This window comes from Syngnathus scovelli, chromosome 21 (assembly GCF_024217435.2).
Source record: "Syngnathus scovelli strain Florida chromosome 21, RoL_Ssco_1.2, whole genome shotgun sequence".
Classification (NCBI taxonomy): Eukaryota; Metazoa; Chordata; class Actinopteri; order Syngnathiformes; family Syngnathidae; genus Syngnathus; species Syngnathus scovelli.
Window position 1 is genome coordinate 5,545,350 of NC_090867.1, and position 16,668 is coordinate 5,562,017.

Sequence of the window (16,668 nt, forward strand, 5' to 3'; positions counted from 1 at the left end):
TTTAATGATCTCGTACATTTTTCCATTTGTAAGCATTTAGCCGCATTTGTGTTCCAGGGGTGTCCCGACCCATGTATCCGCTCGGCCGCGAGGCAGAGGAGAGGAAGAGGATGACAGAGGATCAGATGGGTCTTCATCACCTGGACAGGGACAGAGACTTGATGATGAGGTACGCACTTCCACCAAAGCATGAATGAACACATCTGTTTTCTCTCGTCGCAGTCCTTTTATTCTTTGTCCACGGTTTTTGGTCGCTGTCTCTTTACACCCCCTCACTCACTCCATTTACTCCACTCAGCCTTTGATGTAGTGTTTCCGTGCCACCCCAACACACACACACACACAAACACTATCTCTTAGTCTGCCTTTTAGTCTGAGATGGGCCGCGATGCCTTAATGGTATGGGGACTAATACAAATGTCTCTTAAGTATCACGGCTCTATTATGGGCCTTTAAAAAAAAAAAAAGTTGGCTGTCACTCATCCTTGATGAACATAATGGTTGTCGTGGCAATGAAGATCACAAGGATGGTAATGATCATAATTGTGACGATATCGAATGAGCTAATGAGGATAATGAGCAAAGTTGGTGTCCGGTTGAAAAGGGACAGCAAGGATCGCATCGAGTTTGCCAGGATCCACCCTTCGAGTAGTTGCCACGGTGACCTGACCTCTCACCTCTTGGTGCCCGGAGGCGCCAGCCAGTTGGGGGCAGACGCCGCCGCCGCTCACGCCCACCATCACTGGATGCACAGAACGGGAAGTCCCTCCCTCTGGATGGGACATTCATATAGTGAGTGGACATTTTTCACCCATTGGCTTGGACGACGGTATGCTGAGAGCACTATTGCACTTTTTATTCCAGGTCTGAACCACGTGGGGATGAGTGCCAGTTTCCCCCCGGGCTTACCCAGCCCTCTCCAGCCTGTGCTTGGCTCGCTCACCCAAGACCCCAGCTCCCCGCTGATGGTCCTTCCTACAGAGCCCGGACCTCATCATCACCTTGGTACGTCCCCACACGCACACACAGTACATGGCAAGTTCTCGCCGCCGTCCGAACGCCAGCTCCCATCCCGTCTCCTTCCTTCTCTCCATTTGCGCCAATGGAACCGCTGCCATTTCTCTCCCAGCGTTTTAGTATCATTGGCTAATCATAATATAATGCTCAACTAAGTCCCTCTGTCAGTGCGAGCGTGTTTTATAGCGTCGTTAATCGGAGCAGCTATTTCCATTGCCCTCAGCAGCGTGGGCCCCCGGCATTATGCAAAAGCGTTTCAACTGACGTCCGTCTCTCTCGTGACAAGCTAAGTTGTGTCGTCATGTCTGGACCGACATAAGACGTTGATCAGCGTTAAGGGTTCTGGTTTACATCTTCGGGAAGTCAGATCGCGTGTGTATGTGCGTGCGAGTGTGTCTGAATCCTTCTTTGCAAACAGGCTGTGAAATTTAATTATCTCCCGCCTCCCTCGCTCCGCTCCGTGGGAGTTCCTGCGGAGAAGGGAAGTGCATCCACTGAACCCTTCCCCTGGGAAACATTAGCCCACTCAGGCTAATCTCGCAGAACAAAGGTTCCCAGTGACAAAGCAGCCAAGGAGGCATATGTGTGTGACCATGTGTGTGTGTGATGAGGACAGGGCGGGGCTGAACGGAATAACACCCGATTTTAAATAGTTAGGGGGGGGGGGGGGGGAAGTTGCGGTGGTTTTGGGAAGATGGCCTCAGCCAAGCATCCACAAAGAGCACCTTTGTGACATACTTGTCTTTGAAGCCGCTCCACACACACATATGGCTGGCTTCTTCACAAAGCAACTACGTCGGGCTTTAAAGTCAATATCTCTTGTCCGTCCCGCAGACGTTTTAGAGCAATCGGGTCTGTGGCCTTCTGTCTATGGAGCCCGCGGGGCCCCTCCTCACCTTCAGCATCATCCCGTCTACTCCCGTTCCTCATTCCTACGGCAACAGGAACTCTACGCGCTACAACAGCATCGGGCCATGGAGCATTTGCAGCGCCATTCCTTGGGACAGGTACCACATGTCGGACCGACTTGGCCCCCATGTATACTTTTATCTCCTCTCACGGGACAAAACGTTTTTTTTTTCTGTGTTCGTAGCGCAAACACGACGAGCAAGCCGCTCCGTTCGAAGACTCGAGAACCTCGTCATCCTCTTCCACCACATCCTCCCACGTGGCCAAACCCTTCTCGCACACGCCTCCCCCGCCAAAGACGTCGGCGCCGTCGCCGGGGCTGTGTCCCAGCAGCCGTCAGTCGCCGTGCTACCACTCCCCCTCCAGGCGAAGCCACCCGCCCAATCCCTTGACCCCCGCCCCCAGCCCGGCAGCGGCGGCTCCCCGCTCGCCAGCACTCAGCCCCGCGCCGTCGCTCTTACCCAAAGGCTTGGAGAGGACCAGCGACAGGGGAGAGGGGCAGCCACCTCAGGACTACCCGCAATCCCTCGAGCCTGGTGAGTGGGAATGTTAATGATTAATTGATAAATGCTGAGAGCTTTGGTGAGAGAAAAAAATGGAGGCTGCATCTAAGTGAATATCTAAGTGAATATTTAACAGCGGTGGGAAATAACCAGAAGTTCAAATAGAGTATTTCGTTACTATACTAAAAGTCCCTAAAATGTGAATTGTCTTCCAAATTTGACGTTCCACGCAGATTAACAATATAAAAAAAATGCTAAAAAAAAATCCATTATATAAAATAAAATCAAGCTTTAGAATTGGCAGTTGTTCCTGGGCTTTTCCACAGTGCAACAAGTTGCTCAAAAGTAGCAACACCAGTACAAAGGCTCTGTTCACAAGCTGGCTGATGACTCACACTTTGAAAATTAAAAAAAATAAAGTAATGAAAGATGAAAGTTAGAAAGACAATAAAAAAAAATGAAAGCGCCTCTAACCAGCCAAAGTTCACTTGTCGGCTGTCAAGTGACAGGAGGAGGAAAACAAATTTTTGGAATATCAAAATATTTTAAGGGACTCTTCACCAGGTATGTCTTGACCACTCCAACCTGTCTTAGTACAGTTAAAAAAAAAAACATCCTGAGTAGAATATATGCAATTTTCCTCTATGCATGTTAAAGGGGGGCCGGCGGTCAAGGATGGGGATACCATATATGTGTGTGTATAAGCATAAGACCTGCCCTCCTTACCCTTCAGGGGTCCTTGAGAAGTACAGGCGGAAGGATAAGCATTCATCTGGCTGCATTGTCAGGGGGTGGAGGGATACCATCAATAATAGGCTGACAGGGCTGGTGCTGCAATCACAGGGAAATGGCAGAGTGTCATCAATATCCTGCTCACACACTCGCACACACACACACACACACACACACAGAGTAGCGAATACTGTAACGTTCACACTGTTCCTTCCTTCTGCACCCTGCTGTCAGTGTATTATGCCAACTTTAATCACATTCTTCATCCTGTCTGCCAGAGCTGAATGGTCATACATTTCAAACAAAAATGAAAAATGAACAGATGATACAATCCCCCCCCCCCCCTCCCCACCTACAGATTGTTTGATTCCTTGAAAATGTTTCATGTGCTGGTTTTGGGTTTTTTGTTTTTTTGGGTGGGAAAAGTTTCATTGGCTTTTGTCTTCTTGTCTTTCCACCAGACTTGCCACCCGTTTACGCCTTCCCTCCGCTCTGCATGGGTTTCAAGGCCGGGCCTTCGCCGCCCGAAGCCCGCTTGGCTGAGCAAGCCTCGCAGGAAGCGCGGCTGGCCGAGCCTGACTCAAAGTCTCTCCAGCCGCTTCCCCACATCCCGCCTCTCACTAAAGATGAGACCAGGAGGGACAAAGAAGAAGAAGAAGAGGCGGAGGAGGAAGACTGTGAAGTGGTGGAATCCCACAGTGGACCCACAGAAGAAAAGGGGGAGGAAAGTCAAGGGGGTGGCTTCGCTGTTGCCGAGCATGAAAAGACCACTTCTGGCCCGCTGCCCCCGTCTTCTGTCCCGGATCCAGCCGGCCCGGCTGCGAGCGAAGCCCTTCAGCGAGCCCAGATATCCAAAGACGATGAGGAATGCGGGAAAGAGGAGCTTGCAGGAGACAAAATGGAGTGCGAACCAACAGACCGCTCTCTCCTGGGAGAGCCTGCAGAAGAGACAAAAGAGGAGGAAGACCAGACCAATCAACATGAAGAGTTGGTCGTCGACAGTGACGAAGAGACGCAGATTGAAAGAAGCGTAGCCGAACCGGAAGTATCCCAACTTCCTTCTCCATCCTCGGATGGGCCTTCTCCATCTCCCTGTGTCAACACGGCAGCCCAGCAACAAGGCGCCTACATGTGGAGCCTGGAGCTTCTCATCGCCGCCGCCCTGTGCGCCACCCGAGATGCCTTGCACGCACCAGCACCCGCGGCCCGAGCTCCGAGCCCCCTGGTCCACCACGGCATGGAGATCCTGGGGGAACTGGCTGAGCTGGAGATTCAGCAGCGGAGTCTGGAGAGCAAAGAGAACCAAGATGAAGGTGACCACCGAGCGACGTGTTCAAAAATCTTTCTTGAGTACAGATTGTGGCGACTCTGCTTACGCTCTGGAAATGAGCCAGCACACACACACATATACACACGCATACACACACAAAACACGGGCGCACACGCATGCATGTCCCCCAGGCTCTGGCGTCTTGCTTTGCTAATTAGACCCTTTTCCTTTTAAACACTTCTCCTGTAAGCGCTCCTATTTTCCTCTTGTCCCTCGGAGAGAGAGTGTTTTTATTTATGCCAACGCGTGTGCGCGTGCGAGCGAGTGTGTCAGCGAGTGTGTGTGTGTGTGTAAGCTGTTAAGTAATCCCAGATGAATCCCCGCTCTCTTCCATCAGACTCTGTCTCCCCACTAGGCTGCTTCCCGCCTCTCCGCTTCACGCTTTTTTTTTTTTTGCCTTTCACCACACCTTTTGTTTTTTTTTTCTCATTATTAAGCCATTGTAATCTTGTCCCTCATCTCCCAAAACAGAATTAACACCTGTAAAAATCATACGTCACTTTTGTCCATATGTGTGATACGTACATGGTGTGTGCATTGTTTACAAGTGCACGCGACACACATTTCACACGCATGTGTAATAATAGGCGTGAAATCAATAAGTCCTGTCACGGCTCGCAAAACGTTTGCCAAATCGCAACCGCTGTTATTAATACCGCTGATGGCAATTTTTGTCATTGCAACCATGTTGGGGGAGATGAAAGCGATTCCGGGCCGACGCTTTCACACTGCTTCTCGGTGCGGAAGAATATCGCAGACGTTGGCTGCAGATCGCAATTACAGATAGCGGCGGAATCAAGATACCTCCTCCTCTGTATAAATTAGCACCGTTTCTTTTATTGGCGCACAGACAGGAGCTTTTGTATCGGGATTTTTTTTTTTTCTCTTTCATATTTCCTTTCTATTAAAATTCTACTCATTAAATATAGTAGACAAATGTTTTCTCACCGGCCTTGCTTTTATTAATACGTTAGTGTACTCGGAAAAACTACTTGGTCCAAAAAAAAAAAATAGCCAACTTACAACTGCAGTCCACTTTGAAACGAAAAATGATTTGTAAACAATGGCGTCATAGTATGGTCGTTAGACTGCATCTTATGTCCCCTCTACCTCTTAGCTCCACTCCGGTCGGTCTCCTCCAAAGGCTAAATTGGCTTCTGTCCATGTCCGTAATGAGGAGATGTGGGAGAATAAATAGATAGTTCAATAAACACTTTACCTCTTATTGCTTCCCCTCCCTCCGTTCTCCTCCCCCTCCCTCCCTTCCTCCCGTCTGGTGTCCTCCTCTGCGCTCGCGTGCCGTCTGCGCACCTCAGCACAACTACTGTACGTGTGTATTTCATGTACAAAGGTGTGTGGACAGTCTCATGAATATTCTGTTTCATCTGCTGGTGCCGTGACAATGACAGAGCTAATGACATTGACAGATGTAGTGATTGCGCTCTACGTCTTCTACGCCGCCCCACCCCCCCCTCTCGACGGCACGTGTTGTTTGTGTGCACGATTAGGCAGGAGCAGCCGTATACATCAAATAAACTACACAGCTAATATCGTAAACATCACCACTCTTCAAGGCACGGCTACGGCGCTAGCAAAATAAATCAGCTCGCCGCGCGCAACATGTTTGTAGAACGCCGTCAGCCGTCTTGTCACTGAAGCGATGTAACAATCCGCCCTCCCCCCCACACCCCTGCCCGTCATCCGTCTCTCCCCAGGTGAGCGTATGCTGACCTTTGACCTGCACAGTCTGGCAACGCTGGCGGCCGCCCGGGCCTTGGAGATGGGGGAAGGGCCTCGTCACGGTGGAGCCGAGCAACGATGTCAAATTAGGGAAAGGCTGAATTTGCGCAGGAAGTGCAACTGGACGCCTCGCCATGAGCCGGTGAGCTTTTCGTTTCGATAGTTTTGAGGGTCAGGGTACAGTGCCGTGAAAAAGTTTGTGAACCCTTAGGATTTTACAATATATTTGCACTTTTTTTAAAGAAATGACGGTGACAAGTTTACAAAAGTGTTACAGGATATTGACACAAGGCTAGTTAGCATTGACACAAATCTGCAAAACCCTGTTTTAACAGGAAGCATAAGAAAATAGCAAAAAAATCAAAACACAGGTGTGAATAAGTTTGTGAACCTTTCCACCTATAGAAGTTAAAACTGACTGTGTGACATGTCTTTCAATACTAGATGACTTCGGGTAATTTCATGTGACTTGACAGACCTTAAAGCCACACTTGTTGTATACTCACCTGAATGTACTTGTCATTTAGTAGAGCTATACCTGCGTGGACACAAACATTACAAATCTAGCAATGGGAAGATCTAAAGAGCTGTCTCCAGACCACAGAGGAGCAATAATTGCAGCTCACAAATCTGGAAAAGGTTACAAAACCATAGCCAAAGATCTGCAGCTACATGTTTCAACTGTAAGACAAGTGATTTACAAGTACCAAGAACATGGAGTAACTACTTCACTTCGAAGATCTGGTCGTCCAAGGAAGATAACAGGCAGAGCAGAAAGAGAGATGGTGAGAGAAGTCACTGATAACCCCAGACTTACCTCTAGAGACCTTCAGAAATCTCTCTCAAGCAAAGGAATTGAAGTTCATGACAGCACCATCAGAAAAAGACTGGCTCAGAATAACCTTCATGGAAGGGTAGCAAGGAAGAAGCCATTACTATCAAAAAAGAATATTGCAGCTCGGTTAAAATTTGCTCAAGAGCACATAGGAAAGCCTCAAGAATTTTGGAACAACATTTTATGGACTGATGAATCTAAAATAGAACTTTTTGGCCAAAATCAAAACAGATTTGTTTGGAGACGACCAAACACAGCTTATCAACAAAAGCACCTCATCCCTACTGTAAAACATGGAGGAGGACGAGTACTCGTATGGGGCTGCTTTGCAGCAGCAGGACCAGGGCAACTTACCATCATAGAAGGAATCATGAATTCCGAGGTTTACCAAAATATTCTGGAAGAAAACGTTAAACCGTCTGTAAAGAAGCTCAAGTTAGGAAGAAACTGGATGCTGCAACAGGACAATGATCCAAAGCATGCAAGTAAATCAACATCGGAATGGCTCAAAAAGAAAAAATTCAATGTTCTGGAGTGGCCCAGTCAAAGTCCAGACTTAAATCCGATAGAAATGTTGTGGTCGGACCTGAAAAAAGCAGTGCACCAAAGAAAACCATCAAACCTTGGACAACTGAAGCAGTTCTGCAGGGAGGAGTGGCCCAAAATCTCCCCAGCTCGATGTGAGAGACTCGTCAGTACTTACAAGAAAAGATTGCAAGAAGTCATTGCTGCTAAAGGAGGTGCAACAAGCTATTAACTCTGACTGTTGGCAAGGGTTCACAAACTTATTCACAACTGCGTTTTCATTATTTTGTTATTCTTGTGTGTTTATAGTTAAAATATAGTCCTATTAATTTGTATTCAGCCATAATGGCAATGTGTCACCATTCTGTAACACTATTGTGAACTTGTCTCCGTTATTTCTTTAAAAAAATGCAAATATATTGTAAAATCCTAAGGGTTCACAAACTTTTTCACGGCACTGTACGCATCTATGGATGTAAATAATACACTGCACATTTTTCTTTGGGTTCAGCTTTAAAATCCCCTTGCTTTGTGCGTGTGTTTGTCAGGTGTGTCCAGCGAAGGGCTCCATGGAGACGATGGGAGGGGAGGAGCTGGCCATGCGTGTCCAGTTGGCCGAGCTACAGCGCCGCTACAAAGAGAAACAGAGAGAATTGGCCAAGCTTCAGAGGAAACACGACCACCAGTAAGCACACACACACACACACACACATGCATGTGCACCTTTTGCACTGCTGTACATTTCAACACCCACAATGCCGCTGTCATGCTGCCCGCCCCCCTCCTACCCCCCGCTCTCGCACCTCAACACAGTTTGACCCGCAGCCAGAACAAGTTCCCTCTGTAGTCGACCCGCTCTCCTCGTTTAATCTCTCATCTTTTGCCTCCCTCTTTTCAGGAAAGAGGAGACATCTCGCAGCCCTGCCCGCAGGGGGCCAGGCCGGCCCCGTAAGCGCAAGTCCACCCCCGGTGCGTCGGCTCCAGACGCCTCCAAAAGACTCAGGTGAGGTCCCGCGACGTGGCGCCCGCACAATCACCCTGATTGGCGAGCCGGGGCTCATTTGGCCTGATTTGTGTTTGTGGTTTTAGTGAAAGGCGCGCTTGATTTTTCAAGAAGTTCTACTTCTTCAAATCAATTGATTTCAACGCGCCGCCTATAGCTGATGATTTGCTTGATTGGGCGCAGGAAGGAGCTGCTTGTGTGCACACACACTGGCAGTTGTAGTGCGGCTCATCACTTTGGCGTTGTTGTTGTCAACAAAGTACAATGGTACCTTGAGATACAACTTTAAGATTTTCCATGGCCACCCTTGTAACTCAAAAGAACGTCGTCATATAATCCCATCATATTTCAGTAATATTAGTCATTCTTTGCAGAGGATAAATAATATATGCCCGTGAGTAGTGTTGCATTTTTCATCTTCATGGGTTGGTCAAATATGCATTGCTGTAGGAGCCCAAAAAAAAAAAAAAAATGCTAGCTGGTAGCATGTCAATGGCGCTTTGCATAGTTTGTTAGCAGTAAGCTAAGCTCATGAGAAATTGAATGCGAGTTTACTTATTACGCTTGGCAAGATTTTTGAGAGGAGTCCTGATGAAACTGACAAGACCCTTCATTAATCATCATTAATCACTTTTAATCATATCTATCACTCGCATTGATTATGTCCCGCTTCCCAGTGAACCATTAGCATGCATTAATATAGCCGGGCAAAGTCCTGATGTACAGTTATTACAGTGATAAACGACTCGACACCGGCCGCGCCCACTGCAGCACACCACCGCATGTTACTTGGCACGCGCTAACACACACTGACACGCACGCACACGCACACTCAGTATTCCACCCCGCTTATTGATGAATGTGTTTTCTCATGCCGCCCCACCGCTGTTGGCATGTGCCCCCCCCCCCCCCCCCCCCCCCCCGCCTCGCCAAGATAAAATGATTAGAGAAACTCCAGGTTTGTCACAGTTACCATTATTAGAAACGCTAATGGGAATGCCAATGAAAGGCTTTACTCGCACATGCCTTTGCAATTCTTCGGCACATTCTCAAGCAGAGTTTGTTTAATTACTAAAGCTAGCTGCTACGTGCCTGAACACCGTTTCTTTTGTTATTAATAAACCATTTGTTTATGCTTTCCTCTTTTTGGGAGTGTTTGGAGCGCAAGCCACAAAGGGAAGGAAGCGAATCGCTACCATCAACAACTAGCTTACATCTTCACTTTGTCACTCGATCAACCGTTGTTGTTTTTTAAAAATATTCAGACGAGAGAGTTTGAATATTATCATATAATTAATAATTATGTCAATTATTGTAATGATGTAAAGATAAAATGAAAGAATAATCAAATAAAATGTCGGCGTTGTGCTTCACGCCAAAAGTTGTTGCTATGGGTCGAGTGCACAAACTGCTTTTCCAAACACTTGTGTGCTGCAGCATTACAATTTCTCATTTCTCATAACTGGGCTCACTCGACGCTGAGGCCCGACGTTTCCCTCTGTGGGAATATAAGATTCCCATGCCTCAGACACCAGCCGCGAACACGGTGCGTGTGTGGGTGTGCACGCGTGTGCGCGGAAGCACCAGCGTACAATGAAGGAAGGACACAGCGAGAGAGGCGGGTGGGGGCGGAGGCGCCGTGGTGTAGTGTTCAATAGATGTTAGTGTTTATTGATCGAGCCCCGAAGCTCCGGTCAACGGACAGACTCCCTGGAGACTGCTTCATCTCGCCTGTTCCCTCCTCTACCAACCAGCCTCCTCACACACACACACACACACACATACACACCATCATCATCACCCTTTTAATGTGGTGATTCAGTAGAATATTTTGCCTCATCCAAGTTATGAGACAGGGTCGATTGAGGGGAACCGGAGAGTGGATAACGTAACAATGACGGGAATGAAGGGCATACAGATGCAAATGTGTGATTTGTTTTTTTATTTTATGACACTCTTTCACTATATATTCCCTCTGATGTGTTTTTCCAGGGCTGGTGTTAATTTACAGGATGAAGAAAGAGTCAGGAGGAAGCATGACTTCAGCAGCCTCAGCGCCACACAGGTCAGTCCCACAGACGCAGACGTCCACTTTCGGCTGTTACCTTTCCATTACTGGAAGGATATTTGTCAACTCAACACGGCAATTACCTCACAAATGGTCTGTTAATGGTGAAAAAAAAGAAAGAAGGCGTCCACTCATGTATTCGTAACTATACAAGCAAATTAGAAACGTTTTTGAAAATCAGTTTTGAATGTCACAAAAAGTATATAGTAAAATAATGACTTGATGTGAAATAGAAAAACGAAAAGTAATACAACTGAGCAAAATGTCAAAGCTGCTTAATCAGTAGCCAACATGTCGCTTCCGTAGTTGAAAGCCAGCTGCAAGCACAGAGGTCGCCCCAGCGCTCTGAGCTCCAGGCTGGCCAGACGCGAAAGCCAGCTGAAGCAGAAGGCCGCGGCCCAGCGCACCGCATCCTCGGCCAACGCGCCGCACTGCCGAGTCGCCGGCGGTGCGGAAGACGGACCAAAGAGTCACAGCGGACACGGAGGAGCAGGTGAGGAGGGGGGCGCGCTGTGGACTTCATCTCCAAGCACCCGAAGAATGATTTTCTTCCAGAGGATCTTACTTCCTGCTGTTTTTCTTTTTCCAAATTAAGACTCACAACAGGAGTGGGAGGCCAGTCAGATGATTAAGAGAAAGCGGGGGCGCAAACCAAAGGCGTTGATGAGCCCCGACCCAAACCGAGCGCCCGGCTCGACCCGCACCTCTGAGAAGCAGGAAGTCAGGGAAAGGAGTGACAGCGAGAGCTCGGGGCATGGTGAGTCTGACGAATTTGCTCATTTTTAATTCATTCATGACATTTATGTAATTTTTCACAATAATAATGAAACAGATGCAACACTTGATTTGTGCAAAAGCAAGTTGTCGGCACACGGCGCGGCCTCTTCTCACTTCTCGGCTCTTGTGTCACAGCGTTCAAACTGTTAACGACTTGCCGCGGGCATGCCATGCCGCTCCCTCTCGTAACTTAATTCGCCACCACCCCGAGGCCCCATGACACTGTACGGTAACACGATCCCGCTCTGGCCCTGTTCAGAATGTCGCACCCATGTCCTCGTCGCTCCTCTTCACCCTCGCGGCTTAGCGAGGATTCCCTCCTCGGAAAGCATTTTTGATTTGCCCCACGCGGGATGCGAAACTTCCCGCAAGGAAGTGGTTGACCTTGTGGCCTTTAATGACACCGAGCGAGTATGTGTGACCGTGCGCGGCCGAGTGTTGACGACGGCGGCGTAAGTGACAAGTTTGTCGGGGATGTGTCGACACTCGACACGATCCTTGCTGTCGGTGACACACAGCTGCCAATAACTATCAGATGCCAGCGCGCCCCCGCGTGCAAATCAAGGTCGGCATATGTGGACGTGCGTGCGAGGCCAAATTGGCTTCCCAGCCCTGCAAGAACCCGCCGTTCCTAATATTGTGGCCGCTGAGCCTACTTCCTATTACGGACGTTTTTCAACACGCGCGCCGACGCTAAAGGAATATTGAAAGTCGCTTGTCGATACGTTCCGTCAAGCGGGTCCCCCGGACGTAGTTAACGGTGTTTGCATTCAGATCATTCAAACCTTGTGTGACTGATCCTATTGACGTTGTGCTTCCGCAGAAGACGAGGAGGACTGCAGCTGCGACAGCGACGAGGGAGCCAATGACATCGGGATTAGCTCATCCGCCAAAGACGCTGCCGTAAACGCCGGCGGCTCTTTTTCGGCCCAGTCGTCGAGGCTCCACACAAACCCCAAAAACAGTGTTAAGAAACCGGGAGCTCCAGGTGAGATTTTAACGCTTATTTATTATTCGTTTACCTTTATGGGTGATATTTAACATAAAAAAATTTGGGTTCCCTTTCACACTCAGGAAACGTGGTTATCTCGGAGCAGACGAAGGCCCACAGGAAACAATGCCTGGCCGATTGCAAAAGTGAACGTCACCATGGTTTGAGAAGAGCTTCTCTTCCCAACTGGGCGGCCTCTTCACTGGGCTGCCCTTTTGGAGACGGCCATGGAGCTCTGCAAGACGACACCAAATATTGCAAGGAAGCCACCAGGAGAGACTTAGACATGCACAGTCATCTGGGAAAGGTGAGACTCTTATTTACATAAACACAGAATCTGCGCTTAACTCAAATAATAAAGACCGAGATGTCAATTGTCGTTACGTCCCGGAGTATAAAAAACAGAAAGAAAAAAGCTGATTCTTTCTAAAGAAACAACACACCCTGATAGGAAACCAGTCCAATCTCCCAAGTACTCCTCCACTTCTTTTCAATGCTTGAGTCACCATAGCAGCATAATAATAGATTATGTTTGGCGCAAGACCTGGAACACACCCATGTAACACACACTCACGCTATCGGTGCCGAGAGTGGGAGGATAATCACGCGTTGCCTCTGGTGGTGACAAAATGCCGGCCGCATGCGGGAAACGCCAGCTCGTGTACACTTAGCACGGCGTGGAAAGACTAAATACAGGCACAAACCTGTTGGACGAGGTGACTTTTCATCATCACTCATCAGTTGTCTTTGGAGAAGGACGAGCCTAAACCTGTCTGAGCATGGGTAGTGTCGGAGGTGTGTGGGAAGGTGAGTACAATAAATGAGACTTTAGTTTCTGCGGAAGCAGGCGGTCTTTACTCCTGCACGTGCACCAACGGGCCTGTTGCTACTAAGTTCATCAGTACACAGCAGAGCTGTCCTGAGCATTACATGGCTAACATGGGAGCAATCCGACTGGATGCTTTGTAAGTGCTTTGAAGCCACGTTAGTGCATCATTTCCTGCATCATTGCTTTTCTGTCCACCATCCAATGGAATAGCCGAGCCGCCCTAAATGAAAGCTGCTTTTTGCGGTCGGGCCATTAAGAACAATAAACCAAAGTAGGATAGAATTTTTAGGAAACGGAGCATTATCACTTCAGCGTAGATGTTGATAAGACTTATGTTGGCTGGACTTGTGCCTAATGAATTGTCCTTTAGTCAACGCAATATATTTCAATTTATTCTTATTTACATTTGCAGGCTCAGGGTCACGCGGTCAGCCGACTCCTGCAGAGCTTCACCGCTGACGATGGCTTTCGCCTGGAGGAAGAGAGCAGCTTCTCTGAGGGAGAGGAGGAAGAGGAGGAGGACGATGAGGAAGATCAGACAGCGTTGCACCTTCCTCCTAAAATGCCTTGCAAAATACCCGGTAGGTGACGCGCCGATAATTAAAAGATTTTAACAGCGTGCTGAACCAATGACCTCACATAGTAATTTTCCATCTTGTAAATGTTTCTGTCTCATTCCATCAATGTTCTCCTCATCAGCCTTGCCCAACTGTGTGCTCAGCAAAGAGATGCTCGTCGACGGCCTGAAGATTTTAATTTCCAAGGAGGACGAGTTGCTCTACGCAGCCCTGGTGCAAACTCTGGACCTACCTGATATGTACGAACACACTTTCTACTGTGTGAGATGTATTAAAAAGGTTGCATTGTTATATATATATATTTTTTTTTTTTTTTTTTTTTGTCCCCTAGCTTTAGTGTTGTCATAGAAGGGGAGCGCGGGAATCGCCCCCGGATTTATTCACTGGAGCAAATCCTACAAGAAGCTGTGAGTTTCACTCTATCCTCATTCAGATCACATTGTTGTTATTTGCGTCTGGCCAAATGGACTGTATTTCTTATTTGTTGTATTTGGGTCAAAGGTTCTGGATGTGCGGCCCCAGACTGAGGCAATCTTGGCAGCGGGGACGCGAGTTTGTGCCTACTGGAGTGAGCGCTCACGGTGTCTTTACCCCGGTTATGTCCACCGAGGTGAGTGGGAAACAAATCCTCGGAACACACTACCGAGGAAAAAACAAAACAAAAAAAAACTCGTTGCTTTTCTGCAGGGGGCGCAGGCGACGAGAAGGAGGGAAGCGTGATGGTGGAATTTGACGACGGGGACCGAGGACGCATTACACTCGCCAACATCAGACTCCTCCCACCTGGATACCAAATCTGCTGTGAGTATAAGATTTTGGGGTCACACCGACAAAATAGAAGTCGTTATTGAGCGCGACATTCTTGTCAGGTGCGGAACCGTCACCGGCGCTTCTGGTCACACCGGGACGGCGATATCGCCGCAGCTCTACACAGGAGAAGAAGGACATGGCCACAGCCAATGAGGAGCCAGCAGGGAAGCCCCAAGAGAAGAGACCAGGTGAGGCGAGAAGCTATGCTATCAGGTTTTCCTACAAGTTAGCGCACATGACTTGGATGGACGTCATTTTCAAACGTTCTTGTCTAACTTTGTTTGTACATTCCGCGCAATCACAGATAGGCTCACGTTTCCAACTGTGAGTGAGAGAGGAGCACATTGTCAATGGAGATATGTGAAGAAAATTCCTTTTATGCTCTGTATAACCACATTCATCATGATTTTATGAGGTGTCGTCAGAAACATGCGTGTCACTCATCGCGATAATGCTTCAGGTAGAGACAGGTATCGGATATGTCCAAACCTACCTGGCCCGGTAGAGATAATGGTATTAAATTTCTCCGGAGCTCTTACCTCCACTATTAATCTCGCTCTGTTCCCAACAACTGTCACGTCGTATTGATTCCGACTCCTCTCTGCTGTCATCTCCTCGCTCAGTTGGCAGGCCCAAGAAAATCCACTCCGTTCCTAAGACTGCCGGCACAGCGGAGACGGACTCTCGAACCAAAGGCAACGCTTCCTTGGTGAGCTGGTCCGCCGCGCCCAGGAAAAGACCCCCGGTGGACTTCTTCCTCTTCAACGGGACTTCCCGTAAGACGCAGAAGAGATTTCGAGAGCGAGACGTGGGCCTGTTTCATCGCCCTGCCTCCCACCCGCTCACTTCCACAAGCCCGCTCAGAGGCATCTTTGGTTCCCCTTTTGCGGTTGACTCTTTTAGTAGCATTGCTAACGGCTACTCCGCCTTTGGTAGCGGCGGGAACTCCGGATCGGCGCGACACGCCAACACGGGCTCTTCCTCTGGGCCCCGGGACATCTCAGCTTGCTCCTCAGTCGTCGCCGCGACGATAGCAGCAGGGAGCAAGAAGCCGCTTAGTGATCGAGACAGAAAACAGTTCCTGGTGAAGCTCGATCACGAAGGGGTGACCTCGCCGAAAACAAAGAACAGCAAGGCTTTACTACGACTCGGAAATGGAAGCAAAGGAGGTAGAACTATGTCCCCTGCGGGTGCTCCGCTCCGATACGTTCACCCCGCCATGCTGGTGAAGGACGCAAAGAAGGGAGGAAGCGATCGAGAGAACCGGCCGGACCCTCTTCAGAAAGATCTACCGGCTAGCAGCCATGGGGGCCAAACTGCAGATTACACTTTGGACTACCACAGCGACGGCCCGAGTTCGTACTCTGAGCTGGATGAGGATGACGAAGACGGCGGTCGAGGTGCCAGGGCGCGAAGAAGAGGAACGGCGGCCGCGTCCCATCGTAGCGGCCGCTTTCTCTCCCGTCTCTCAGTCTGCTCCTCTTCCTCCTCCTCGTCATCGTCTTCCTCCAGCTCCGTATCCTCCTCGTCCCTTTGTTCCTCAGACAACGATTCCTCCTACTCGTCCGACGAAGAGTCGTCATCGGTTCTCCTGCGTCGCGCACTGCTCCAGCAGGATAAACACAAACACAGACAGAACCTGAGCTCAGAGTCGAGCAACGCCACCCCTCCCGCCACGGTAGCGGCTCTCCCCTATGTGGCCAAGGCCGGAATGACCCACTCCGGGTCAAAGGGGAGGACAGACGACAGGACCGAGTACATTTCCAAAGGAAGCGTGGTGACCAACAGTAGTGCAACCAAGACCCAATTGAAAAGAAAGGACGGAGTTGCAAATAGCCACCATCAAGGTTCGAGTGGTCCTCCACCTTCCTCCAAGGACCCGACGGCACCTAAAAGGCAGAGGATGTCCTCGCCTGAGCCTCAAGGCAGCGTAACTCCACTGCTGCCTGGACGCCAGCTATGGAAATGGTCCGGTAACCCGACACAGGTAAGAGAAGCTTATTGATCGGAATCAAAGTCAA

The 16,668-nt window shown here is 49.0% G+C and overlaps 1 protein-coding gene across 7 annotated transcripts in view; it reads left to right on the plus strand.

Moving 5' to 3' along the window:
- bahcc1b (BAH domain and coiled-coil containing 1b) overlaps positions 1–16,668 on the plus strand; it is a 70,782-nt gene that overhangs the window by 53,240 nt on the left and 874 nt on the right. For all 7 annotated transcript variants that reach the window (XM_049759528.2, XM_049759526.2, XM_049759527.2 and 4 more), the window contains 21 exons: positions 58–169; positions 605–792; positions 865–1,005; positions 1,852–2,024; positions 2,111–2,462; positions 3,623–4,474; positions 6,207–6,373; positions 8,140–8,276; positions 8,490–8,594; positions 10,587–10,659; positions 10,969–11,155; positions 11,258–11,419; positions 12,263–12,427; positions 12,514–12,737; positions 13,672–13,840; positions 13,959–14,076; positions 14,169–14,244; positions 14,339–14,447; positions 14,525–14,638; positions 14,707–14,835; positions 15,271–16,634. In XM_049759528.2, the coding sequence (XP_049615485.1) occupies positions 58–169; positions 605–792; positions 865–1,005; positions 1,852–2,024; positions 2,111–2,462; positions 3,623–4,474; positions 6,207–6,373; positions 8,140–8,276; positions 8,490–8,594; positions 10,587–10,659; positions 10,969–11,155; positions 11,258–11,419; positions 12,263–12,427; positions 12,514–12,737; positions 13,672–13,840; positions 13,959–14,076; positions 14,169–14,244; positions 14,339–14,447; positions 14,525–14,638; positions 14,707–14,835; positions 15,271–16,634 (5,117 nt within the window). The remainder of the gene's footprint in view (positions 1–57; positions 170–604; positions 793–864; positions 1,006–1,851; positions 2,025–2,110; positions 2,463–3,622; positions 4,475–6,206; positions 6,374–8,139; positions 8,277–8,489; positions 8,595–10,586; positions 10,660–10,968; positions 11,156–11,257; positions 11,420–12,262; positions 12,428–12,513; positions 12,738–13,671; positions 13,841–13,958; positions 14,077–14,168; positions 14,245–14,338; positions 14,448–14,524; positions 14,639–14,706; positions 14,836–15,270; positions 16,635–16,668) is intronic.